A 26819-nucleotide genomic window follows, 5' to 3' on the forward strand; every position below is an offset into this window, starting at 1 on the left:
TTTAATGGATTGGCTTTTGGCCCCCTTGGGTCAAGGTCACTGTTACTAAAAATAAATTACTGTTTCAATTATGGTTGACATACTGTGACCAAACTTGATATGTAGGTAGAGTTTATGGAGGACTTCCATGGGATTGTGTATGCTTTAATCTTTAGTAAGACTTTAGAAAATTAATTTATTCACTGGCATTCTTTCTGAGAATCCTAGAAAACTCCAGGGGTGCGTTTCAGATAGATTTTACGATCTGCCATTATCGTAAATTTACGATCATAATAACGACTAACTTAACGATAATCATAAAGGCGTTTCAGAAACATCTCGTAAACTCTCCGGTCGTACGTAAAAAATAACGATAAAGCACAGCGTTAAAGTGAGTGACCCAGTCTAAAGTGAAATGACGTTACGTCATATTAATCTGATGAGCGCACCTGTCTTTTTTACTAATGATAATTATAGTAATAATAATAATAATAATAATAATAATAATACTGATAATCTCTTGAAGGGAATCAATTAATGTAACTCTCCTTTTTATAATAATTGACACAAATGATACAAACTCGTGGCCTCTATTCTGATTAAACATCTGCTATTTATGTTACAATTGTATCTTAAGTAAATCACCATCCGGGATTTTTTGTGATGGAGGCAGTCCCTTTAAAATTGGTGTAATATAATGAAAATCGGACAACAACAAAATACGTTGTTTTTTTTAGGCTGGTGCTTTTACTTTAAATTCGTCTTTGATAAGTGAAATATTATAGTATGCGTGTTATGAATGTTCTGTAAAGTAAAAGCAAACGTGCAGCGTTGTGCTGATGATGATGGTCACGCTGATGCGACGACAACGACAATGATGATTTAATAATAATAATGCGACAACGAAACTATAATGATGATGCGATAAAGACGAAAGTGATAATGCAGCGACGACGAAGGCGAATATTATAATTATTATAAGGATAATGCGACGACGACTAAGATGATAATAATTATGATGTGACGATGACGACAATGATCATGACGAGATGATGATGCGTAGATGTTGTTAATGATTGATGATGTGAATGATGATGAAGGTGGTGAAGTTTGTGGTGGTGGTGGCTGTGGTGGATGATGATGATGATGATGAGGGTGATGATGATGACTGATTACAATCATCAACAACCGGCCTTAGTTCAGATCACAAGTAAAGTTCATACGTTTATGTACCAAAACTGTGACTGAGAGTTATTGTATTGGGAAACAGTTCGAAAATGCAATTTTGACTGGTTGGATTTTTTGTATGAAGACAGTTCATAAATCTATCTTTATTGTGTCAATCGTTGTAATAACAGTTAAATAAACAGTATTTCAGATCCATTCAAAATACATGATAAAATCTACATTTGCAGACATGCTTCAAATACACAAAATTACTAAAAGAAATACATATATTTTACAAGCTGGTCTCATCAAAACACATTATTCAACAAAAAGTATCTTAACTGGTGCAGATTGCCATAGTGGTTAAGTGTTCAGAGTTTCATGCAAATATTATCTATTATCTATTTCAATCATGTTACGGTATACACTTGAGTATACACTTTATGTAGCATTCTGTGTTTAAACATGAGCCAGTCAAAGTAAAAATAAATGTATTCAGAAATTCAAAAGATTCACTTAATTTCTATATAAAGATAGTATGAAGGTTTACATGATCAACCATGGTAGTGCGTGTTTTATATTATCATAAGTTTGAATAAATTATCATTTAAATTTTGCTATATAATTCAAAAGTGTTTTAATCTTTAGAGGAAACATGTACAACTGGATATACATCACAGTTGAAACTGTATAAAAATATATATATATATTTGGAAAATCTAATGCTACTGTAATGGCTTTTAAATGCAAAGTCAAATTTAAATAAATATAAGAAATTTCATTTGAAATAATGAAGGTTACACACAAATGCCTCACTGCCTATTTAACAGTTTAAAGTCTTATGTTGTGTTTGGATATGCAATGAATTCCATGTTCTGTGTCAATATATCTGTAGTTATCTGCTGGGTCTGGTATCTCCAGTGTATGTAGGTATAAAGTACTGTTCTGACAAAGTCTCCTAAAACACACTGGAATCATTAAGGTGAGTATCTTGAAGACTGACTGTGAGCATATTCTAGATGTTTGAAACCTTGTGATTTCTCAGTGTCCTGAAAAGACAAAAAGTTATAAAATATTGTTTAATACAGCACAATATAATACATTTTGAAAACTCCTTTTAAAATGGTTCAACTACAACTAACACATAATTTACATTCCCATTTTTCAACTGAAATAGTTTGCATATTTTATGAAAATTATTGTCTTTTTAAAAAAAAGTAAGTACTGTAGGGTATTTAAGAAAACATGAAAAACACCATTCTGGTCACATTTTATTTCTTGTTTAATGTTCATATAAGTTAAATAACAATTTTGTTATACAAGTTAACTGCTCAAAGTAAGATGCCCAACATTGTAACAATATAAAAATTTATTTTATTGTATTATTCATAAAATTGGTTTATATTCTATTGCATTTTATCATTTCCAACCTACTTTTAAATTTCCCTCCATTGCCAGCTTGAAGCATTCTTGATATTTTTCTATCACCAGCCTGAAATAATTAACTAAAACAAATATTTAAGAAGCAAAACAACTAAAAAAATGAAAACAGAATATCAATAAGCATCTGTACATAGCCTGTGCACTAACTGCAGGTACATAATATGGTTTTGCAGTTTAGTTTCTACATTAGTCCTTATGACAATGTGTTCATATGTGAATATACCTCCATTATTATTCATAAAACCAACATTAGAATTTAATTCCCTTTTCCATACCATTATTAAACCAGAGTTCAATGAAGAACACAGCATTTTCCAACCAGACCATGACACTTCTGTTATCAATTTTCATTTCAGTTTTTATTGTACACTTGGCATCAAATGATATGACTGAAACAGACAAGATTTAACCTTTGTCAGTTGAAAACTCACATATGTATATATATACTACAAAGTTCTACATAAACCATATGATTACTAAAACAAATTTCAATTACAAGTAAAGGTGAAACAAAATGATTACATTGTCACCTGATAGTGTCCATGGTATTAAAGTGCCAATAATCAACTTATTTGTTGTGACAGTGTTTGTTTACATTACTGTACAGTATCTACATTTACATATTTAGCATCAGTTTTAGATGTGTAAAAATAAGAAAAATAATTATGTTATATTATAACATGATAAAATGGTAACACGGATTAATTATTCACTGACTACATGTCACAAAGACCGGTAATATTACAACAAAATATGTACAGGCATTTATTTATCCGAATTAAAAACCATCTGAAATAGAAGAATTTCAAGAAAATGTTTTACATGACATATTAAACTGCAATGAAACCAAATTAAATTGTACATCATATTCCATGTTTTAGATGTACACAATATCTGCACATTAACTAAATATAACAAAAAGCTTACATCTTCTACAGTTAAAATCCTTTTTTGACAGAACGGCGGAAATAGAACACATCAGCTATTTTTAGACATAGTTGGAAAATTCCACACCAGCGAACATGCTACACGCATTATTAAACTCTCAAACGTTGATAAAAAGTAAAAATATACTTTGATATGGAGAAAATCTTCATCCGCCATCTTGATCGTTAAGTTAACGAGTGCCTCTTACCGGTCGTAGGTTTACGAGCAAAATTAACGATAAAGCAGGTGCACGTTGCGTCTCTGAAACGGTGCCGATCGGTAATTTTGGTCGTACTACCAAAATCAGCTAACGATCGCCTTAACGATCGTCTCTGAAACGCACCCCAGGGCCCTAAGGAGCATACCAGAAGTCTCAATTTTGGCCAATTTCACGTACGGCTCGACTTGATTTAATAGATTTTGAAACTGCATTCAGACATGCCTGTCATAACACTAGTGGCAGTGCTTAACATCAAACCATTCAAAAAAAACCTGCTATAAAAAATCCATGATTTGAGCAGTATTAAGGGATTTTTACCAGAGCAAGGTTTGCAGGCTTGTGTTAGACCACTATAAATATTAGCCCCATCTATGATGATATTCATTAGCAGAAATGTTTACTGAGTGTAAAGGCTTGATGATTAAAAGCATTTATTATATGCATTTATTATATGCTTTTGGTTGGTTTATGGAGAGTCGTCAGTAAAATAAAACTTATATTTCCCTGTTTTAAACAATGAAAATATCAATATTATCTTATTCAGTTTAATTTTTTAGCCCATCTCACAATCAAATCAGACATCAACTAACACATAGCTCACAGTGACACAATATGTGCGCATACAAATTGGCTTTTGTAAGAAAATGTAATTTAAAAATGTCTTGATAACAATTTTAACATAGAAAAAAAATGTTTGTTCAGTGTAGATCGCAACACATTTCACCGAATGAGTGCCAAGAGTTATATTCCTCTCTATAATGAACCTGCATTTCTATTAAAGAAAATGCTGAAACAAATTTGTATGAATTCTTTTTTCAATAAATGTGTTTTTGTAATTCAAAAAGTGCCAACTAGTAGATATATGAAAATAGTTTATGAGAATGAACATCTGTGATCAGTTAGAATGTGATTGATACTCCAAACGCACGTCATTTTGTGCCTGGTTATTCAAAGTTACTGAACATATACTACTTGTAAACTGGAACTTTGCAGAAAACTAATCTGGGTCAACATATTTTATGTCTAGTTTTTGTTATTCCCCTACAGCTAATATTGCAATGGGAATATAAAACAGAGTTAACAATAAACTTATTTCAATAAATTTATTCAAAAATAGTCAACAAGGAACATGGATCAATATAATTCATTTGATTGTGCAAAATAAATAGACTGACATTCAATATAAATAAATGGTATAATGCTAAACACTGCCGCTGTTTAAATGCCTACATACACATAAAATGTATATGTTAATTATCTATTTACCTAGATAATGAAAACACACAAGTACAGTTCAGTTCTTTTTTCAATCATGTGTACAAGGAAAGATACTGAACAATGACACGCTGGCTTATCAGTAAGTAATCACTGGACTTCCTGGGAATATTCACAATCTGCGTTTGTTACATAGGCTAACCAGGTCATTCCTATTTTTTCTGTACTAGATTTCAAAAATCCAAATTGTGACAATATTATTTCTATTCTGTATGAAGTCTTCTTATATGTCACTTTTGTTAGCATATCTCTGCTCACATTCGACTCACCAGCACGAACACATTCACCAATTTTTATGAGGTATATTTGAGATAATGATCTGCTTCCTGATACAACTTTACTTGGGGGTATTTCTACATTCTGTGACATATGTTGTGTACAGCTAGTCATGTTTTGCATAGGACTCAGCAGTCAGCAGCATAAATGAGACAATAACTTGTTCATGGAAGTCAGAGTGTACTTCCAAGGTCAGGCAAATGCAGCTGTTGCAAAAGTACACTTGACGAGTTTAAGCCAACTTTGAGTATGAGTCGAGTCATGTTTACGACAATACAGGAGGCATTTCAATGGCTGGAACAGACTCTGTCTCCACTTCCTCGCCCTGAACCTCGATCATACCAATACCATCCACCCCCTGAAATAATAAACAGTATGATGTGATACAAATATATGTAACAATTGCAAAGATGTATTGAAAGCCAAGAAGGCCAGACATCACACTATTGACAATTCATTTTTAAAAAAGTAATTTAAACTCTTCTGTTTTATTGTTTGATTTAATGAAGTTATTTTATGAATATAAGATGCATGAAGCATTAGTTTAAATTTAATTTCCTTTGCACATGTAACATAATAAATGCCATGCATTTTTATATCTCTCCAAATCGGGGGCAATATTACCAAGGAAGCCTACAATGATAAGAACCGAAGTCATTCTTTTTCTCCTCAAAGACTTGCTAATCTGAGGTATACATATTATGCACTGGTCCCCATCACATCTTACCTCCAGCTGTATACAGATCATGCACTGGTCCCCATCACATCTTACCTCCAGCAGTATACAGATCATGCACTGGTCCCCATCACATCTTACCTTCAGCAGTATACAGATCATGCACTGGTCCCCATCACATCTTACCTCCAGCAGTATACAGATCATGCACTGGTCCCCATCACATCTTACCTCCAGCTGTATACAGATCATGCACTGGTCCCCATCACATCTTACCTCCAGCAGTATACAGATCATGCACTGGTCCCCATCACATCTTACCTCCAGCAGTATACAGATCATGCACTGGTCCCCATCACATCTTACCTCCAGCAGTATACAGATCATGCACTGGTTCCCATCACAACATAACAACTTGAGGCATGCAGATCACATACTGGTTCCCATCTACATTAACCACTCCTACCTCCTGAGGTATACATAAGACACTGGTTCCAATCACAACTCCTCAGCTCTTGATGTATACAGATCACATTCCCATCATTACAACTTCTTACCTCTTAAGGCATGCAGATCACATACTGGTTCCCATCTACATTAACCACTTATACCTCTTGAGGTATATATAACACACTGGTTCCAATCACAACTCCTCAGCTCCTGATGTATACAGATCATGTTCCCATCTATTTTAACAACTTCTTACTTCCTGAGGTATGCAGATCACATACTGGTTCCCATCAATCTCTGTGGTTCCCGTGATCCCGTCTGAACTCACAAACACTGGCTGACCTTCCTAGAAAACATTCAAAACATACTGTACTCATCTTGAACAGTTTCAAGATTAATTGTTTTACACGAAGACAACACTGCCAAAAAAGGCTTTTATAACAAAAGGCCCTGTCTACTGGCATATTTTTTTTGGCTGTATACTGAACACACATTCACTGTTTCACAATGGGCAAGTGTGAAAAAAATACACATTACTCATTTCTCTCTGTTCAAAGTTGTCTCCCTTAGAAAATACTTTTTTTGAGCAAAGGGGAAAAAACTACATCAATAAACAAATCTCTGTACAAAGTTGCCTCCCTTTCAAGGGCTAAAATCTATTTACGCATGGGCAGATGGTTTTTGTAAGGAAATGAGCTTCATGGATATGTAACTAATTTATAAGTTTGATCAAAATCCAATCAAAACTGAAGACTGTATCATGTTACAAGCAATTGTTTACAAACACAAGAACGAAGACCACCACCCCGTTGCATAAGCTCTTCTAGCCTTTGGCCAGGAGAGTAAGTAATATATCCTTTTCTTCGAAAAATGAGTAAGCTAAAAACAACTAAACTACTGGTGTCAACATGTCTTACATTTTCCACAATAATGTTCTCTTGACTGACTGTGCCGAGCGATGTCGGGGACACTGCGTTGGGGTCCCCTGGTTGGCCATCCATTAGAACATTCAACAGGGTTGCCACGGATGACTGACGTACCTCTACTGTTGATCCCTCTGAAAGGTAACAACAACAGTGTTGGTAGTAGTGATGTGTACATGTACATACATATGTTTCTTCTGCAAGCTTAGTGTAAATCCATGGAAAGATCCCTTATCATTTGATTGGCAAATAAGAAGTAAAGTAACCTGATTATCATAAACAACTGTTTGCACTGTTAACCCTACCTATGTCAAGAGCCGGGTCAGTAATGATCTCCATGGCAACATGTTTGCACTGTTAACCCTACCTATGTCAAGAGCGGGGTCAGTAATGATCTCCATGGCAACATGTTTGCCCGTTAATCCTACCTATGTCGAGAGCGGGGTCAGTAATGATCTCCATGGCAACATGTTTGCACTGTTAATCCTACCTATATCAAGAGCAGGGTCAGTAATGATCTCCATGGAAACATGTTTGCACTGTTAACCCTACCTATATCAAGAGCAGGGTCAGTAATGATCTCCATGGAAACATGTTTGCACTGTTAATCCTACCTATATCAAGAGCAGGGTCAGTAATGATCTCCATGGAAACATGTTTGCACTGTTAATCCTACCTATATCAAGAGCAGGGTCAGTAATGATCTCCATGGCAACATGTTTGCACTGTTAATCCTACCCATATCAAGAGCAGGGTCAGTAATGATCTCCATGGAAACATGTTTGCACTGTTAACCCTACCTATGTCAAGAGCGGGGTCAGTAATGATCTCCATGGCAACATGTTTGCACTGTTAATCCTACCTATGTCAAGAGCGGGGTCAGTAATGATCTCCATGGCAACATGTTTGCCCGTTAATCCTACCTATTTCAAGAGCGGGTTCAGTAATGATCTCCATGGCAACATGTTTGCACTGTTGACCCTACCTATGTCAAGAGCGGGGTCAGTAATGATCTCCATGGCATCATGTTTGCACTGTTAATCCTACCTATGTCAAGAGCGGGGTCAGTAATGATTTCCATGGCAACATGTTTGCACTGTTAATCCTACCTATGTCAAGAGCGGGGTCAGTAATGATCTCCATGGCAACATGTTTGCACTGTTAACCCTACCTATGTCAAGAGCGGGGTCAGTAATGATTTCCATGGCAACATGTTTGCACTGTTAATCCTACCTATGTCGAGAGCAGGGTCAGTAATGATCTCCATGGCAACATGTTTGCACTGTTAACCCTACCTATGTCAAGAGCGGGGTCAGTAATGATCTCCATGGCAACATGTTTGCACTGTTAATCCTACCTATGTCGAGAGCAGGGTCAGTAATGATCTCCATGGCAACATGTTTGCACTGTTAATCCTACCTATGTCGAGAGCAGGGTCAGTAATGATCTCCATGGCAACATGTTTGCACTGTTAATCCTACCTATGTCAAGAGCGGGGTCAGTAATGATCTCCATGGCAACATGTTTGCACTGTTAACCCTACCTATGTCAAGAGCGGGGTCAGTAATGATCTCCATGGCAACAGGCTGCTGGCTGGAATCAGTCTTGTCCTCCATCACAAACAGTACCTCCTGTAAAACAGGACACAGGAAACACTCATACTAACACTGTTTACATGCCATGTACTGCAACTTTGTAGAAGTTGTCCACATGATATCTTTGACTAGTTTTAACATTTAAATGATGGAATTGATTGGTAGTAAATATTGTATATATTAACCAATCAATTAACATGTTGTATAACTTTTCCAAAAATAGCAAGTTTTATACAATACAGATGTTTTTCTTCATTGCTATCATCAACTTAGTTTAATCGATCCTAAACATATTTAAAACATTCAATAAAACTGCATGACTTTATTAAGATCCTGCAAAAACACTTTTATTATATGTTTTTTTCCCAGTATAGTGACTTACCTGAATTCCATTATTCTCCTGCTCATCACTGATGATATTAGCAAGCTCCTTGGGGTTGAAGTGGTGTCGTGTCTTTAGGTGACGTTTGAGGTCGGACAGATTGCCGAAGAGGTAGTCACAGCTGAGGCACTTGAAGGCATTCACCTCGCTTCCAGGCGGCTGCACAGGCGCCATGGCAACGGTTGGCAAGTTACTAGTGTCTATGTGCTTGTGAAATCTATCAGTAAGACAGACATATACATAATTATGTGTAGTTGTTTGCTACATTATGGGGCTACAAAGTCATGGCAAAACAAAACACTACTGAATGCAGGAAACTCACTTAAACTACGACATCCTCATGATAGTCATAAATAGATTGTACTTTTATGCTCAAGTTCCTGTTGTCAGCAAAATCATAATTATTTCATATCATTTTATGATTTCATTTATAATCGCATCTTCTTTTAATCCCACAACCACAAATAAAGCAACATTCCATGTACACCTACACCTTGCATTGTTAACCTTATGAAATCCCGCAACGGTAACAGGGAACTGATATTTCACAGTTCACAGCATAAAAACTTCATCACCATTACATACAATCACAAGCTACATGTATACCTTGCATAGTGGACCTTGAGGAAGCCCAGAGTATTGGCAGAGAACTGACATTCCCCACACACAAACTTCTTGATCACATCGTGGGTCTCCATGTGTCGCTTCAGATGGCTTGCCTGCACAGCCTCATATGGGCACCTGCATGGTATATATCATTGTACGTAAAAAACATATATATATATATATATAAAATCCAATCAGTTCTATTTATACATAAAGCATAAGTACCCACCATTTGGGACTTAGAAACACAATTGGGACTTACTGTATTATATACTCATTCCACTTCCATCAAAATACCCTGAAATATTTCAGTCCACAAATTGCATAAAATCAAATACTAGTATAACATTTCTCAGAATATTTAGACCTAGATAGGAGTGTCTTACCTGTCACATTTGAATGCTTTGCCCCCTGTGTGGGATCGAACGTGCCAACGTAAGGCAGTCTTGGACTTGTAGGCCTTCCCACAATCTCCGCACTGGAATGGCTTGTCCTTTGAGTGACGTAACATGTGAGCCTGCATGGTAATTGTGAAAAGGTTGTAAATGTTAACTTGATTATTATTTTGGTTTAGAGTAACAAATTAGGTTTCATAGCAAAATGCACTATTAAAGATCCTAAAATGTTTTTTCTTTTTATTGCAGTAACAAGCAAAGTTTAGATTCAAAAATAAGACCAAACATTGCAGATTGCAGATAATCTCATTCAAGCTGACCTGTAGGTTGTTTTTGCTCCTACAGGCATAGGGACAGAGGGGACACTTGAATGGTTTGATGCCCTCGTGAATCCACATGTGCTTCTGGAGCTCCGAGCTGGCCCGCAGGAACACCTTGTCACAGTGTGGACACTTGTATGTGCGCCGACCTGTAAATATACCCGGTACATGACAACATTTAAACCAGAACACCGTTGTTTTGAAGTAGTTTTGAAAGTAGAAAAAAAGGCACAAAACAACAATTATAAAAGCCAGAGTTATGGTACTTGCTTCACATGTGCGTATTGTTTTTGTCAACATGTGTATCAAGTTTCATTAAAATATAGTACATGCCTTTTTGAGGTAGGCCCAGGTCAAAAAATTTGCAGAAAGACACGACAACAACACCACCACCAAGGCCATGACAATACATCAACAGTGTTTCTTTGAAAAAAACAATGAGCTTATAATCGTGTGAAAATGTTTAATATACCTGAAGCTATATAGTATTCATTGAACAACTTATATCTCAAAAACTTAATACCTGAAGTAATTCAATGTATAATAGAAATAACAGCAATTAACCTGTCTTCCACTTGGATGTGAATCAAACATTAGAGGTCTGTGTGCAAGTATGCAGACAAAAACAACATGGCCTGCATATTGCACCTGTCTTCGACTTTAGAAGTGAATAAAACATTAGAAGTCTGTGTGCAAGTATGCAGACAAAAACAACATGGCCTGCATATTGCACCTGTCTTTGACTTTAGAGGTGAATCAAACATTAGAAGTCTGTGTGCAAGTTTACAGACAGAAACAACATGGCCTGCATATTGCACCTGTCTTCGACTTTAGAAGTGAATTAAACATTAGAGGTCTGTGTGCAAGTTTACAGACAGAAACAACATGGCCTGCATATTGCACCTGTCTTCGACATTTGAAGTGAATTAAACATTAGAAGTCTGTGTGCAAGTTTACAGACAGAAACATCATGGCCTGCATATTGCACCTGTCTCGACTTTAGAAGTGAATTAAACATTAGAAGTCTGTGTGCAAGTTTACAGACAGAAACCTCATGGCCTGCATATTGCACCTGTCTTTGACTTTAGAAGTGAATCAAACATTAGAAGTCTGTGTGCAAGTTTACAGACAGAAACATCATGGCCTGCATATTGCACCTGTCTTCCACTTGGATGTGAATCAAACATTAGAAGTCTGTGTGCAAGTTTGCAGACAAAAACAACGTGGCCTGCATATTGGACCTGTCTTCGACTTTAGAAGTGAATCAAACATTAGAAGTCTGTGTGCAAGTTTACAGACAGAAACATCATGGCCTGCATATTGCACCTGTCTTCCACTTGGATGTGAATCAAACATTAGAAGTCTGTGTGCAAGTTTGCAGACAAAAACAACGTGGCCTGCATATTGGACCTGTCTTGACTTTAGAAGTGAATCAAACATTAGAAGTCTGTGTGCAAGTTTGCAGACAAAAACAACGTGGCCTGCATATTGTGCATGTTGTAGAAGAGTTCTACACGAACTACTAAACACAAAACTGGTATAATCAAGAGTATGTATACCACATATGTGTAAACCACACTTACCTATTTTGCCCTGTATCTTGTGCCTGCTGGAGAGAAGTTTGTCGAGCTCCTCGATATTGGCGTTCGGATGAATCTGGTCTGCATGCTCCTTCAGCTCTGTCATTCTTCAGAGAACAGTCAGAAGTCAGACATTTAATTCAAACATACATTATAGTATTCAAATATTATATATTTAAATGCAAGTTTCCATATTTAACTAAAAACTATTTTTGAATTAATTTATTTCAAGTTATCAGTACTGTGTCCTATTATCACATATAAAGTATCTTTAGTTGTCAGATATGCGACATGCCATGTTAAGCTTTGACAAACTTTGGTACCATTATACAACCTTTGCCAATATTTCTATATACAAAAATAAATCTTGAAAACAAATAGGTTGGCTGCTGATTTTTTAGCTCTGATTTTGACAATTTCACTGCGTCCTACCTATGGTATTAAGGGTTTTTACCCGTTTTTACCAAATTTGTTGCCTGCACCTACCTATTTTAGCTTCCTTTATACAGTATAATACTATACTTACTACTACAAGATAATTGTTGACAAAAGAAAAAGAGTAATATAAACTCTCAAAACATCACATACGTTTCAAACTGTTCCCTGCAAGAAGGGCACTCAAGACCCTTGAGCCCACGATGTTTCATGGCATGGTTCCAGAGCTGTGTGCGTGTGTATGCAACGTACGCGCAGTCACGGCACGGGTATGTAATGTTCTCATGCTCCTTCTCCACGTGACGACGCAGGTTGTCCTTTGTGATCGAGCGGAAACCACACTTGGTACACACAAATGGCTTGTCACCTGAAGGATGGTTTACACTTGTATTGAAATATGCAACAAACTGTGATTGGGATAGACTGTTAACAGTTGTAAAGATAATGACCTATGTAGCTTATAAATACAGAATATGTGAAATCACAATGTTTCCAAAATTGCTCAAAAAAAATATGTTTGTTACATTAAATTTGTTAAACAACAACGGTAAGTTTATAAAAGAATAACGACAAATTCCTATAGATCACAGATACAGAAGAAAAGCTGTTTGTCAGTCTTGAGGTATAAGGGTTATCTAAATACTGTTTATGAAATTATTACGTGATTCAGTATTTTTTTGGTAATTTCACTGAATCATAGTACAAGACACTCATTTTCAACTCCTACTCAAACATTAAGATGGCTCTTACCTGTGTGTGTTCTCACATGAGTCTCATAGTCCATACGACTGAAAAACAACCGTCCACAGTATTCACATTCTTCTGAGCCAAATGTGTCCCGCATCTTCTGAAATATCCTCAGAGTCATCGTCTTGTATCCAAGTTTGTCTATAAGCCTCTTGGCACTGGCCCGGGGCTTTGCTAGAGAATTCGTATCCCCCAGCAAGTCTTCCTCCGTGAGATTTGTCTCCTCCACAACTGCCGAGTTATCTTGCTCTTCCTTATCAATTTCAACAGAATTTTCATCTTGAATAGCAGAGGGATCATCAGCCTTAATCACGTCTATAGATGAAGGATTTCCAAGTGCTGTCTCATGTGTATCCATTTTCTCACAACTGTCTTCATTATTATCCTCTACATTATTAGTTTCTACTTTGTTACTCACTTCCTCACTCAGTGATTGATCATCGTGATGTTCAACCAGATCATCAGCATTGTTTTCTATGTTCTCCACAGCCATTTCAGTGTCCTCAGCGACTGTGTCCATGGCTTCCACCCCTTCAACAGCAAGAGTATCCTCTCTCTGCCCCTCGCTTACCCCTGCAATGTATAAATCAATATGCGATCACAGATTTGTTGTGTTGTAAAGCATACTGATGGTGCTCTAAGTAGGTGGATAATTCATCAAAAGAGAGCAGAAACATGTTTGAAGCCAGTGTTAGCTGAAAACACATGTTAATGTCCCCAAAGACAAATCCTTAAGCCTACTAACAGCTACAATCAGCATCCAGTACTCCTACATCAACTGGTATTAATAAAACATCATAAGACATTTTCTACCTTAAAGGGACTAGACACCAGATGATACAATAGCAAGAAAAAAATTAAAATTGTCAAAAACTTACATAATTGATATCATTGTGTACATTACATTGAATCTTACTTATCTTTGGAAGTTCTTTTGTATTTTTCCAATTCAAAATTAACTAGGGTATGTCTACCCGACAAGTTAAAAAATAACCTAGGTTTATTTATTGACACCCATCATGTGACTTTGACATGCTAAATATACACACAACATGGGTTCCCAAAAGAGCGGACAGTACAAGGAAGCAGAAAACCGCTGCAATACAACGTAGAGGGCTCGATAGAAACTTTTCAAAGAGATTACCATTGATAAATATGTGAGTATGTTTGCATAAACGCATATTTACAGGTTTGTTTGCTATTGTTGTAAAACAATCAAGTGACTTGCATTCATTAAATCATGTAAAATTATGTATTTTCGACCACATACTAGTTCATATTGATAATTCTAGGCTTGTTTGAGAAAATACTGTATTTGCTGATTTCGGGACCATTTAGAGTCTAGTTCCTTTATCCCTTGGATACCTCTGAAATACTTTCTTTCCCTTAATAAACGCAAGATGTTTAACCCCAGATAGGTATAACCACTGACCGAGTATTTCATCCCCCAGCCCTTGTATCTCCAGCTCCTTGTTGATGTACAGGTCTGCCGCGCTGAACGGCAAGTAGTTCTCTCCAGAGTTCTGAAGACGCTCCTACAAATTAACAAGATGCAGATTTCTATGTTTAAAAAAAGCCAGCTTACTTCTACTATAACTGATTATTGATACTTTATCAAAAATTGTCTTCAAAATGACATTTTTAGTAGTGATCATATATCAAGTTCACAAAACATTTTTTTATGTTTAATCAAAAAGTTTTATGATACAAGGCAAATGTTACATGTTCTTTACATTCTCTAAAACAAGCGCAAAAGCTCTGACCTCTCTCTCTATAGCAGCTACAGAGAGTTCATCTGGAAGGTTATCAACGGCTTTCTCGTCGGGCGACATCTTGTTATCTGGCTCGGGTAAGTAGAGGCTTGCAGCAATGCTCTCCTCAAACAGCTCCTCCCAGGTGAAGGGGTCACCTGTCTCTGTGTGTGTTGTGGTCAGGTGTTCCACCAGCCGCACAGTGCTCAGGAACATCTCATCACATCGACAACACCTGGAAGACATGCGCCACATTAGGTAGTGATGGGAAAATACAACTTCCAAAATCAATATTGACATGTAACATTGCTGCTAATTTGAATTTAATTAACATGTATATTTTTTAATCCATACTAATATGATTTATTAAATATTATATACTCTGCTAGTTTTTCACCAGATTGATTCCGTTTTACAATATATAGATATATAATTATGCTTTCTACTTAATATTTTGCAAAACACGTAAGTATTAACTAGATATTAGCTTATTAAATAAAAAACTTATGTCTACCCCTCTTCTCTGGCAAATAGTTTCTAAATCCTTCAAGCTGTTTAAGATATATTGAGCCGACACAAAATGTAGTCATACACCTGTTCCAAACTGACCTGTAGATACACCTGTGTTTCTGGAAATGTTTCTCGAGGTATTTGATCCTGGAAGCGGAATAGCTGCACAGCTGGCAGTGTTGAACGATGGCCATGTCCTTGATGTCATGTACAAACAGGTGGCGGTCCCTATCAGCCTTTTTCTTGAACTTCCTGTTACAAACGTGACACTGGTGGATCACTGTCGTCCCCCGAAGCTCCCGACTCTGTTGGAACGTTCCCAGGTACTCGCGACCTGCGGTGAAGGGAAAGATGGGATATCTAACATAATTTGAAAATAAAGTAAGTGAATAATTTTATCAATACAAATTCAAAGCAAAAAAAGCATTCATACAGGGGAACTTATAAACAGTTTGCCCATCTCAAGTTTAAATGACTTCACAAAAACTTTAATAAAGGTAACAGAAATGTGTAAAAGTAAACTAGTGAGAGTGCAATGATCGAATATAATCAAATAATCATTGATAAACACCAAACATCTTAATTGATTGTGATCATTCATAATCAATTTTCACATGTGTATAAAATTATCTTCTTGTCATCAGATCTTCAAATTGGTGCTAGGAATGTACAAAATACAAAAAATGTCATTAATATATTAAAATAAATATTTAATTTAGTAAATGTTGAAATAAACATAAACGTTATTTCCATTCCAATGTCTAGTATGGAAATGCCCTATAGTTTATTTCTGATCTACTGAATAATTGTGGTTGTCCATTTCCAATTTGAATCAATTATGAAATTTGTCAGAATAACCAACACTGATGTATACTTATCCCTAGTTAGTCCTTACCCCCTAGTTATTCCTTACCCCCTAGTTAGTCCTTACCCCCTAGTTATTCCTTACCCCCTAGTTAGTCCTTACCCCCTAGTTAGTCCTTACCCCCTAGTTTATCCCTAGTTAGTCCTTACCCCCTAGTTAGTCCTTACCCCCTAGTTAGTCCTTACCCCCTAGTTAGTCCTTACCCCCTAGTTAGTCCTTACCCCCTAGTTTATCCCTAGTTAGTCCTTACCCCCTAGTTAGTCCTTACCCCCTAGTTAGTCCTTACCCTCTAGTTAGTCCTTACCCCCTACAGTTAGCTCTTACCTTTGTTATTGTCATGGTACTTGCGGATGTGACTCATGAGGGACTTGACTGTGTTGTACATGCGGTTACAGAGGGCACAAGGCTGCTTCTGGGACGTGTGGGTGAGCATGTGTTCCCGTACATGACTTCTGTTCACAGAGTGGAACTTGCAGTGGCTGCAGTGGTAGAACTGGCCCGTGTGTTTCCTCATGTGTGTATACAGGTTACCTGAGTCACAGGACCAGAATTTGTAAGAGATGACTGCTTCTCTTTGTACTTTATATGTACTGTACAATGGGCAAAAGCACCACAATAGTTATTTTAATTATTTTACAACAGTTATACTATTTAAATAATTAGACGAAAGATTAAATATATATTATGTTATATATATATATATATATATTTATATATTGGCTTGAGTATCATATTGCGTTAACATGTACTTAAATTAACATAATTAATAATAAATATTTTTTTAATATCTATAAACAGAGCGGACATGTTACGATGATGTAGTCCTTAAACACTTAAAAACACCATCACCAACCTCTGGAGTTTGAGACGTAGTTACACTTGAAGCACTTGTATGGTTTGAGGTCTGTGTGGGTGAGAACGTGAGTACGCATATGGGAAAGTGACTTGAACACCTTATCACACAGGTTACACGAGAATAGCGTCAACTCTGACTGGCTGAACCTGGCGAAAAACAAGATCAGTGTTACATCAATACTTAGGCAATTACATGTAAGCTAAAATGAAAAAATAGATATCTTAATGTATAGAAAAAGCATATTACTTTGTTACATCTCATGTCAGTAGAAATGATGCTAAGACCAGGTTTTCATGTCATGGTATACATACATTTAGTTAACCTTTAGCTTAAGTCATAGAGCATTTCCATTAGGCGTGGAAGACCCCAAGTTGAAACCACGCCAATAAACTCTCTTTCACTGACCGCTCCAAGTTTCACTGACCATTCCAAAACAAGACATATTGATGATGCTATTTTGATGCATGCATGGTCTATCTGTTATTTGTAAATTTGTTGTCTCTCATTCGGTGTTTCAAGTCTTTGTCATGTGGCTCTATATACATGTATGGTTTTTGCTTATTTTATTTTTAATTACCAGGCTTGTGCCTGTAGTTCTCATTATATTATGAATGTATACATCTACGTTAAAGAGTGATACCTTTCTAACTGCAGTGTATGATGAATTTTAAATACAAACATCTTCCTGAACTACACTTGCAGAGCTGTATAAAAACATTATCTATACACCATTTTCCAACATATCTGGAGAGCAACGTCTACCTTATGCCACCCACCTGGAAGTCTGCACGTTATCGTTGAGTTCCTGCTCTATGGCGTGTGTACGGAACATGTTGTCTAGGCCACTGAGATCAACGTTGAGGCTGGCCTCGAACTGAGCCTTCTCTTCCTCACTCCCGAACTGTGGGGGATTACCCTTCTTCTCTCTACCACTTTCTTCTATGTCCGGGCCTTGAAGAACCTGCAGGAGAAGATGTTTAAAGTGCTTGAATCAAGCTATAGTGGGATTTGGAAGAAAGTTTTCCCAAATTCTCAAGTGAGATCTATTTTCAAGATGAGGGAGAAATTTTTTGGTTGCAACCTTATGTTTACTTTGGAAAATCTCCTCCCTGTTCTCAAAATCCAACGAGAGTGATCTAGCATAAGGTATCATAGCTTTCTTCACAATCGTTGTAAAATATATATAACATTTAAACTAAATTAATAAAAAGATATAACATTTCATATCTTAACAATTAATTTCATGCATTAACAATAACAGTCAGGCTATTCATTATACGTTTAACTGTAAAAACTGCTAAAATATGAATAAACTAATGATTCCAGAATCCTGCTGCCCCCTCACCTCCACAGGTATGCCTTTCCCCTCCCTGTCCTTCCCGTCTGTCCCCTCCTCTGCATGTTGGGCTGCCTCCATCAGGGCAGCGTCTGGGTCAACGTCCTGTCCCCCCTCTGTAGCTCCACCAACCTGTCCTTCTGACACACCATTGTGACCCTCCACTCTTTCTGCAGCGTTCTGGCCCTGCACATCAGCAGCCTCAACTGGCACAAAGAACTTGTTTAGCATTTTTTTATCGTCATCCAGTCTGAGACTTGAGGGAAGCTTGTACTCCGCATCCTTGTAGTCTGGGTCCAGGGCGCCTTCATCTTCCAGGTCATCTTGAGGTAGATCATTATCATCTGGAAAATGTAGAACAATAAATCATTTCAATGAAAACTTTTTCTCCTGAGTCTCACCACTGTACTGGTTTCAAAATTTATGATGCCCTGATTTAATGTACATCCCAAGTTCAGACTCAACATGACAGAATTATTGACAACTCAGAACAAAGGAAACAATGTCAAGCATTGATGTAAAGTCATCAATACTCTCATTGTGTGGTTACTCCTTTGAATGGTATAATCTTTTATTTCTTGAAAACCAAATTGAACAATATTTCTTAGCTTAGGTAGAATGTAAACCCAAGTTTTTGTTACTCCAGAATGTCAGAAATGGTGCTCAAAGGCAGGAATACAAGATTACAAAAGTCTGACATCTGAAAATAAATATGCTAAATATAATAAAAAAAATAGTCCAAAGGTATGGAAAGACACATTTCAGTTTACCTGGATCAACATCAGGGACGTCTTTGGTGGTGAAGTCTACATACTCGGACAGGGCGATACACCTGTGGGCGTTGAAAACACGTTCACGACTGAACACTTTCTTACATCGACGACATGTCATCTTGCCATCTGGACCTAAATTATACATAAAGTTCAGACAGACATAAATACTGGGGGATTATAGATATGAAAAGCCCATTTTATTTTCTTCATGTTACATTGTTTTTTATGCAAACATGTAAGTAATGATATTTTACTGATGAATCTGATTAATCTATAGATGAACAGTGCACAAATAAAAATTTCATTGTTGATTTTTTTATTTATAAACACATTCATTAAATACCCTGACATATATGCATTTAGTATCTTCTTGTTTAATTAAATACAGGAATTACCAATGTCAGGTTCTTTTTCTGGTATGTGTTTTTTCTCCAGAGGTGCTTGCTTTTCTTTGTTCTTTTTTGGTCTGCCTGGTGGTCTACCCCTCTTCTTGTACATGCCTGGAACAAATAACAATATTAGAAAAGGATGAACAATGTCTACCTCTCTTCTTGTACAAGCCTAAAACAAATAACAACATGAGCATTGGACAACAGTTCACAGCCAAACTGGCAGACTTAAATTGAGCAAAACTTAAAGAGTTGCCCCCCACCTCTGCTTTATGCCAAATGCACAGGAACTTAAAACATATCAAATCTCATAGTCATCAGTAAGAACAAAACCTTATGTATAAACAATCAAAAACCATTACTATAGCATCAAAGCTAAACCTGCTGACAATACGCACAATTACATTTGGTAACAATCAGTGATGTGAAGTGTCAATGAGTTCTGGTCATCAGATGCTGAGAAACAGTACGGCAGACAAAACAAGAATGCCAACTGTCACCAAATACACCCGTCCTTATTCATACAACCGTCCTAATTTTTGGCACCAAGTTTCATGATATATGGTACACTAAGCCAAGTTTAGAGAGAGGATACTGTAAAGACAGTTTAAGCCAAGTCAAGGGTCAAAACTCTGGAGTGATGGGGGCAACATAGCTGATCATCTAAACTGACCAATATATTGCGTCCATCCACATTCTTGAGTGACTACAGCGATATGGCTTCTTTGTTCTGCCTATACACATTTTGATGAAATTTGGTAGTGATTGGACAAAGACTTCTTAAGTTATTGAGTGGACAAGACCAGTCTCAGCTATATTTTGTATTTTCTATAATTAAAGGGTGAAAACTCTCCGGTGACTGCAGCTTTACAGCTGGTTATTGATCTTGTGTAAGATACCAATACACATTCTGACAAAATTTGACAATATAAACAAAGGCTTCTAAAGTTATTGAGCAGACATGACCGTCACATCATACTTAATGCCAACTGCCTTTTGCCAGACCGCCTGTACGCTGCAGGTAAAAATATATGTCCCATTTTTTAAAACCGGCGTAAAACAATAAAGGGAGTTACCGGTAATTCAAAATTAATTGATGGTTAAATTAAAGTGAATGTTTAAAACTGCTTGAAATATGAATAGAGAAATATAGAAATCATGATTTTAATTTGTTTTACAAACAAAATTAGGGAAAATGCAATATGACAGCCAGTTGATCATCATTAATGTGATCAGGAAAACTTCATGTTAACCATAACACCTGCTCTTGACAATTATTTTTTGTTATAAATAAAAAAGATACAGCATTTCCTGTAAAATTTCACTTTACAAAATTATGACAATATCAAGTATGGCCTCCAGGCAGCCATATTGAATGGAAATCATATTTCAGTAGCGTACATCCACTCAAAGTGCTGAGTCACAGTGCCAAGGTAATAAAAATCGTTGTGATCATGTTCTGAAGCTTATGTGGCGCGAATCCCACTATGTCCACTATATTTAAAATATCAAGGGCCATAAGTCTGTGAAAATTTACCTAAGTAGAACAATGCTATGGTCAATGCACAGCAAGGCCTGGTTCATCATACTTATCACTCCAGTGAAGTTTTATCAAAATCCTTCAGGCAGTTTTTGACAATTTCAGACCGACAAACTTTGTGACATACATAAATATACTGATGGCCAGAACAACATAAAAATATATAAGTGTTACCTACCAGCGAGTAGTTCTGTGTTAAATGTTCTGTCGACCTCCAGGAGGTGTGCAGCATCCATGTTGAGAGAGGGCAGGTCCCCCTGAAGGATGATCACTGTTTGGCCATTCCCACCCTGCATTGGAAAACCCTTGAGACATTTCTAAGTTGTTCTGTTTATTTGTTTGTGTAATTGCTTCAATGAAACAAGCATCTTTTATCCATGCATGGTTGTGTATCCTCTACAATGTCTTTATAAAGTAATGATTTCTAGGCAATTTATCTGTGTCCATTCTTGCCAAAAAAATTAGTTTAATACCTACATGTGATATGGTACATACATATGGCAGGGTGAAAGCATATTAATATGTTTCAGTGACTCGAAAATGAGACACTGATGGAATGCTTTCCCTCCTCAATATACAAGGTATGTCTGTTTGATGTTATCCACAAATATAATGTTGTACAGTTATGATGTGAGAAGTCAGATGCTGATGATTAATCATCTTCTCAACAATGTAAGTTGTAAAGATCTTTGCAAGGAACCCAGATCAGACCACTTACAGGAGCAAGAATATTAATTTTGGTCCAGCTATGGCTTAAAGCTGCACTCTCACAGATTAACCGTTTTGGCAACTTTTAAATTTTTTGCCTTTGAATGAGCAATGTTTTGCGTAAATATCTGCAAACTAGTGATATAAATCTGCTTACAAAAGATCAGATCGCAAATTTTCATATTTCGGTTTGAAAATTGATGTTTAATGGCTAAAAGTGTTCCTAACAGTTTAAGAAAAATGCATAAAACATCATTTTATGAACTTAACTATATAAATCTGTGATCTGATTTTTTGTCAACAGTCTTATATGACTGGTTTCCATGCATTTTTATATAAATCGGATCATTCAAGGCAATCTGATAATCAATAAAAATTGAAAAACGTTTAATATGCGAGAGTGTAGCTATAATAGGATTAAACAATACTATAAACACCGGTCTGATTATAACATCAGAATATTGAAGAAAAAACATTAATATTTTTATCAAAGCTCTTTTGATCTATATTGTTATCAAAGCCATAAATAACCATAGCAGGATTAGGAAGTGTTTTTTCCTTCTCCATTATTTTTAGCATGGATCTTACATATACAACTTATGATAATTTGAAAATATGAAGAGTGTGCCCTAACCTGTTGGAATATTTCAGCAGCATTAGACAGGAGGGCCTCTGAGCCTGGTAGGCAGACAGCTGCGGAGATAACTGCCTGTTGCTCTTCCTCTGGGCTCTCCTGAACTACAAGGCAGAAAACAACACAGAATATTATATATGAATAGTTATAACAAGCAGATGTTATTCAAATATGTTCAGTATGTATAGATCATTTTAGCTAGCTAACCAAGAGAATGTCGTTGTCTTTAAAAATAAATAAAAATAGATACGTAATTGAAGAAAACAACAGAACAATTTGAAAGAAGACAAGATGACTATGTTTGCATCCAACATACCCATGTCAAGATCTGGTAGATGTCCTATGTTGTCAACCACTGTAGTAACTTCAGCTTGAGTCTGGTCTGAAACAGGCATCTCCTCACTGACAGCAGCCTCAGCTGGCTTCCCACAATTGTCATTTTTGTGAAGAATAAATTCATGGATATCATTAAACGACACCATGCAGGTACCACAGATGAATGTATCTAGAGGCATTGCTGTCTTTTTTAAATCCTGTTGATTCGAATAAAAAATACAAATTATATCCTACATCTATGTTATTGTATAAAACATACATAAAATGAGCTGTGAAATGTGTCCATTGAGCAAGAGATATCCCTTCTTTATATAATATGTCATTTTTTTAACAAATTAACTATATTTTTGTACATAGTCTGACAATAAAAACAACAATATGTTTATTTTAATACTAAGATAACTCAATACTGTGTTGACAAGTCATTTTATATATATATATTATATATTATATTAGCCATTTTATAAATAAAACAACTTCACTGTTGCACATTGTTTATCTTTATTTTTTGAAAAATGCATAATGTGTGTTCAACCCATTGTCAATAGATTATACTGGTAAACTGGTTGTAGTTACTTTAAACTTGGCATGAACCATGTTTGGTTCAAACCTCAACATCTGCGAAAGTACATACTAACAGGTTAAACAACCTTCATTTTATACACAGTAAATCACCGTTCACTTGGAGGCATAGAGTATGTAATCCCTATAGCTTTTAAAATTATTTTTCATCTAAATATAAATTGATATTCCAATACTGTTCTGCTGTAAATGGGGATCAACTCAATAAAATTCAGCTAAAAATTTGAAAGAGTTGCATCCCTTACTTTGAAATTGATAATATTCCTTACCAATGGCAATGATTATGAATAAAAATATAAAAAGCATTATTTATAATTAACCAAATAACACAAACATAAGATGTTTGCATAAGCCTAAAGAAGCCAAGGAATGAAAAATTATAATAGAGGAGTGAGCAACACAGATTCGTCTACACGTACCTGTAGTACAGTTATTGTTATTTATTTGCAAGAAAAGATGAGCCTTTAACATACATTTGCAAGCAGTCTGTGACCTTATTCCTCTGCATGTTACATACATGTATTCAAATGAAAACTGCTTGAGACCTTGACAGAGATTTTTAAGGATAATACACGTGTCAATTTAATGAAACATGGAAGCCGTTGCAAAGGCAAGCTTCAGTATCAATCATCAAATAATCAATCAGTGTAAATGAATGCCTGTTTTAACAGGTGATCGATATCTGTAAATTGCTCAGGTTATATCAACTAGTTACATTATTCTGTTATCATCTATAGATATTAGTCTAAAATATTAGACGTGTTATACGGGATTCTTCCAATCCCTAACGTCTAAACGGGAATGTGCAAAAAACGGGGGTGTTTTAAAAATATTGAAATTGTTTTAAGTGAAGTATTTTATGGTTGAAATTGATCATAAAGAGTTATATTCATATTTTACCATGTAAGTGAAATGCTATTTTGCACTAAACAAGCATTTAATGCATTAAAACAAGTTGTTTACCTTTCCAATAAAACGAAAGTTGACTGACACAGAAAACAATTATGCGAAGGGGAACAACTCGATACAATCGTAATAACTCGGCCTCCTCCGACAAAGCTTCAAGATAGACCTCGTTACCCAATCGTAACTACTCGGCCATGGCCGAAATGTTCCGAGCGATTTAAAACTGTGCCCTGAAGCCTTGCAGGTGCCCTTCATGTATATATCGTTATGTTTTGACAGAATGAAATGAAGAAAAGCTGTCAAACTCATAATTATAAGTTGGATATTTATTTTTTGTGTACGGAACTAATATAAAATAACATTATCTGGTAATATTTCTTGTTTTTATGATATTTTATAGACGCTATATGCTTTAACCCGGAATCCTGATCGGAACAACTACCCACTTTTGATACTAAACAATTTGTACGTGAAGGATTTGCCATATCAAAAATCTAAAAAAAAATCCGTCAACGTACAATTATTTGGACTAGTAAAAGAACCTGATATAAATCTTTGGGCTTTGTTTATTTGTCAGTGTGTAGCTAAACTTCTCCAGCATGTGTTTTGGGGGATTTTTTTCATACATTTTGTTTATTGGTGTTTACTTTAAACTTTTTACTGTAGTTAAAACTGACAAAAAGTGAAAGAAAAAAATTGCCATGATTTGGTCAAAAATTGAATATTTGCCAGCTCAGCATGAAACTAGTCTCAATATACGAATTTTAAACATGCTTGCATTAGTTGCTCATAAATCATTTAAAGTGCAAATTGTACATAAAGGTATCTATAGAATCATTAAACGTACAACAAACAAACTACAGCTCCGCAAAAAAATATTAAATGGTGTTCTAAAGAAAATGGCGTCCTTGCGTTCGCATTTTGTCACGTGATATTTTTAGTCATATCGGATATTTTGAAAACGGCAACTGGATAAGACTACATTTCCACATAAATATAATATGTAGGTCCGCGACATAGCCGACTACAAATTCTACATTTTTATAATGCGAACACAGGGCTGATCTTCTACTACATCTTTGTTAAAGTTAACAACGTGGTTAACGACAAGAGCGTTTCCATTAAACGATGGCGTTAAAATCAACAATTGAGTTCTGATCTTTTATCACATACGAGACCGGCCGGTTTAAGACGGATTCGGGGTAAAATCGTACATATAACATGAGGATAGAATCACTATCAGTCACAGACTGAGAGTAGTGAAACGGGGCATTTCCAATTTAGCGGTCCACAAAATAATAGCTTACCCAAGTTCAAATAGCCAAATCATCGGAGTAATTTGTCAACATCATATACAATAATTCATTTCATAATTTACAACACCTATTACTGCTTTTCCTACACAAAATAAGTTTTGGCAATGTTTTATTTACGGGTACTGCTTAACTAGAATATAAAAGTGCGTCAGCAATTTTCAAGTGAACCGCGAATATGTCACGTTCTCACGGGACAGGACGTGACGTTTACGTATTAATATTTTGGCACGGTTTAAATTATTTGACGTTTATTTCACGTTTAGACATGTAAAAGCATCTGTTATTCAAGGTATGGTTTACATATCTAATCAAATAATTATTTACACAGTTGGCTATGAAAGTAATATATAGTCTGCCGCAATTATTATTGACTTCTAAATGTAGTTGTCAATAATCCATTATTATAAACATAACAGGTACAAGTCATAATTTTGCGTTTTATCTACTTAGGAAACAGCATACTGCACACTATTCTGACAGCATACGCTCTATAAAAACTTGATGGTGAATGAAGGTACGTGTGCCTGTTATTTTGTTGTGAAATGTTGTATTTTTTCAGTAATTTTTCGTTCATCAATTTTTATTTTTAATTGAAAATTTGAAATTTGCATATTCCTATAGATAGAATATCACAGACATCTTAAAGTAATAAGTTTCAATAAAAGCAGCTTTGTACAGGACTTTCGAGAATAATTGGATATTATTATTTGTATATATGGGGATTGTATATATATGTGTAAATATTCAAAAACAGAGCATGGTCGCGCCACTGCCCTACACAGGTTACGGGTGGCTAGTGCTGTATTGGTTGTCGTTGCCAGCGGGCTGCTGGTGTGTGGGTACATAGGCCTCACCAAATACCCGAACACCTGGCGTTTCGGACCGCCGTACTATCTGGGCGGATTCATTGCTGGAGGACTG

The 26819-nt window shown here is 36.0% G+C and overlaps 2 protein-coding genes across 7 annotated transcripts; both read right to left on the reverse strand.

Annotated features, from left to right (window-relative positions):
• Nucleotides 1–1295: 1295 nt before the first annotated feature.
• Nucleotides 1296–3595, reverse strand: LOC128244970 (uncharacterized). Of its 3 annotated transcripts, none has more exons than XR_008263020.1 (4): nt 3517–3590; nt 2865–2978; nt 2581–2638; nt 1296–2195 (listed from the first exon to the last, which is right to left on the reverse strand). XR_008263020.1 is itself a non-coding variant. In XM_052963139.1 (4 exons), the coding sequence occupies exons 1-4, from the start codon at nt 3566–3568 to the stop codon at nt 2124–2126; spliced, it is 309 nt and encodes a 102-aa protein (XP_052819099.1). In that variant the 5' UTR covers nt 3569–3590; the 3' UTR covers nt 1296–2123. The 3 variants fall into 3 exon arrangements, 1 of the variants encoding a protein (XP_052819099.1); XM_052963139.1 differs by having other exon boundaries at nt 2581–2651; XR_008263021.1 differs by lacking the exon at nt 2865–2978 and having other exon boundaries at nt 3517–3595.
• Nucleotides 3596–4824: 1229 nt separating this feature from the next.
• On the reverse strand, nt 4825–25500 carry LOC128244717 (zinc finger protein ZFAT-like). Of its 4 annotated transcripts, XM_052962768.1 has the most exons (25): nt 25125–25377; nt 24640–24831; nt 23075–23291; nt 22759–22862; nt 21595–21706; nt 19883–19987; nt 19485–19619; nt 18724–19058; nt 18155–18339; nt 17376–17524; nt 16847–17053; nt 15757–15991; nt 15160–15382; nt 14829–14931; nt 13400–13969; nt 12803–13016; nt 12218–12321; nt 10635–10783; nt 10306–10436; nt 9920–10054; nt 9314–9530; nt 8880–8967; nt 7331–7470; nt 6670–6759; nt 4825–5645 (listed from the first exon to the last, which is right to left on the reverse strand). In XM_052962768.1, the coding sequence occupies exons 3-25, from the start codon at nt 23271–23273 to the stop codon at nt 5553–5555; spliced, it is 4023 nt and encodes a 1340-aa protein (XP_052818728.1). In that variant the 5' UTR covers nt 23274–23291; nt 24640–24831; nt 25125–25377; the 3' UTR covers nt 4825–5552. The 4 variants fall into 4 exon arrangements, with proteins under 4 accessions (XP_052818728.1, XP_052818727.1, XP_052818729.1 ...); XM_052962767.1 differs by lacking the exons at nt 24640–24831; nt 25125–25377 and adding an exon at nt 25430–25500; XM_052962769.1 differs by lacking the exon at nt 24640–24831.
• Nucleotides 25501–26819: the final 1319 nt, after the last annotated feature.

Source organism: Mya arenaria, chromosome 8, assembly GCF_026914265.1.
Source record: "Mya arenaria isolate MELC-2E11 chromosome 8, ASM2691426v1".
Classification (NCBI taxonomy): Eukaryota; Metazoa; Mollusca; class Bivalvia; order Myida; family Myidae; genus Mya; species Mya arenaria.

What these genes read in the sequence shown, in the direction of transcription:
- LOC128244717 (XM_052962767.1), bottom strand. Translation starts at nt 23,273, where the DNA reads ATGCCTCTAGATACATTCATCTGTGGTACCTGCATGGTGTCGTTTAAT. An exon ending in TCATGTGAGAACACACACAG is followed by an intron (nt 13,017 to 13,399) that starts GTAAGAGCCATC and finishes ACCATCCTTCAG; the next exon opens with GTGACAAGCCATTTGTGTGT. An exon ending in CTCAAGGTCCACTATGCAAG is followed by an intron (nt 9,531 to 9,919) that starts GTATACATGTAG and finishes TCTTACTGATAG; the next exon opens with ATTTCACAAGCACATAGACA.
- LOC128244970 (XM_052963139.1), bottom strand. Translation starts at nt 3,568, where the DNA reads ATGTGTTCTATTTCCGCCGTTCTGTCAAAAAAGGATTTTAACTGTAGA. An exon ending in GGATTTTAACTGTAGAAGAT is followed by an intron (nt 2,979 to 3,516) that starts GTAAGCTTTTTG and finishes TGTCTGTTTCAG; the next exon opens with TCATATCATTTGATGCCAAG. An exon ending in TGAACTCTGGTTTAATAATG is followed by an intron (nt 2,652 to 2,864) that starts GTATGGAAAAGG and finishes TATTTGTTTTAG; the next exon opens with TTAATTATTTCAGGCTGGTG.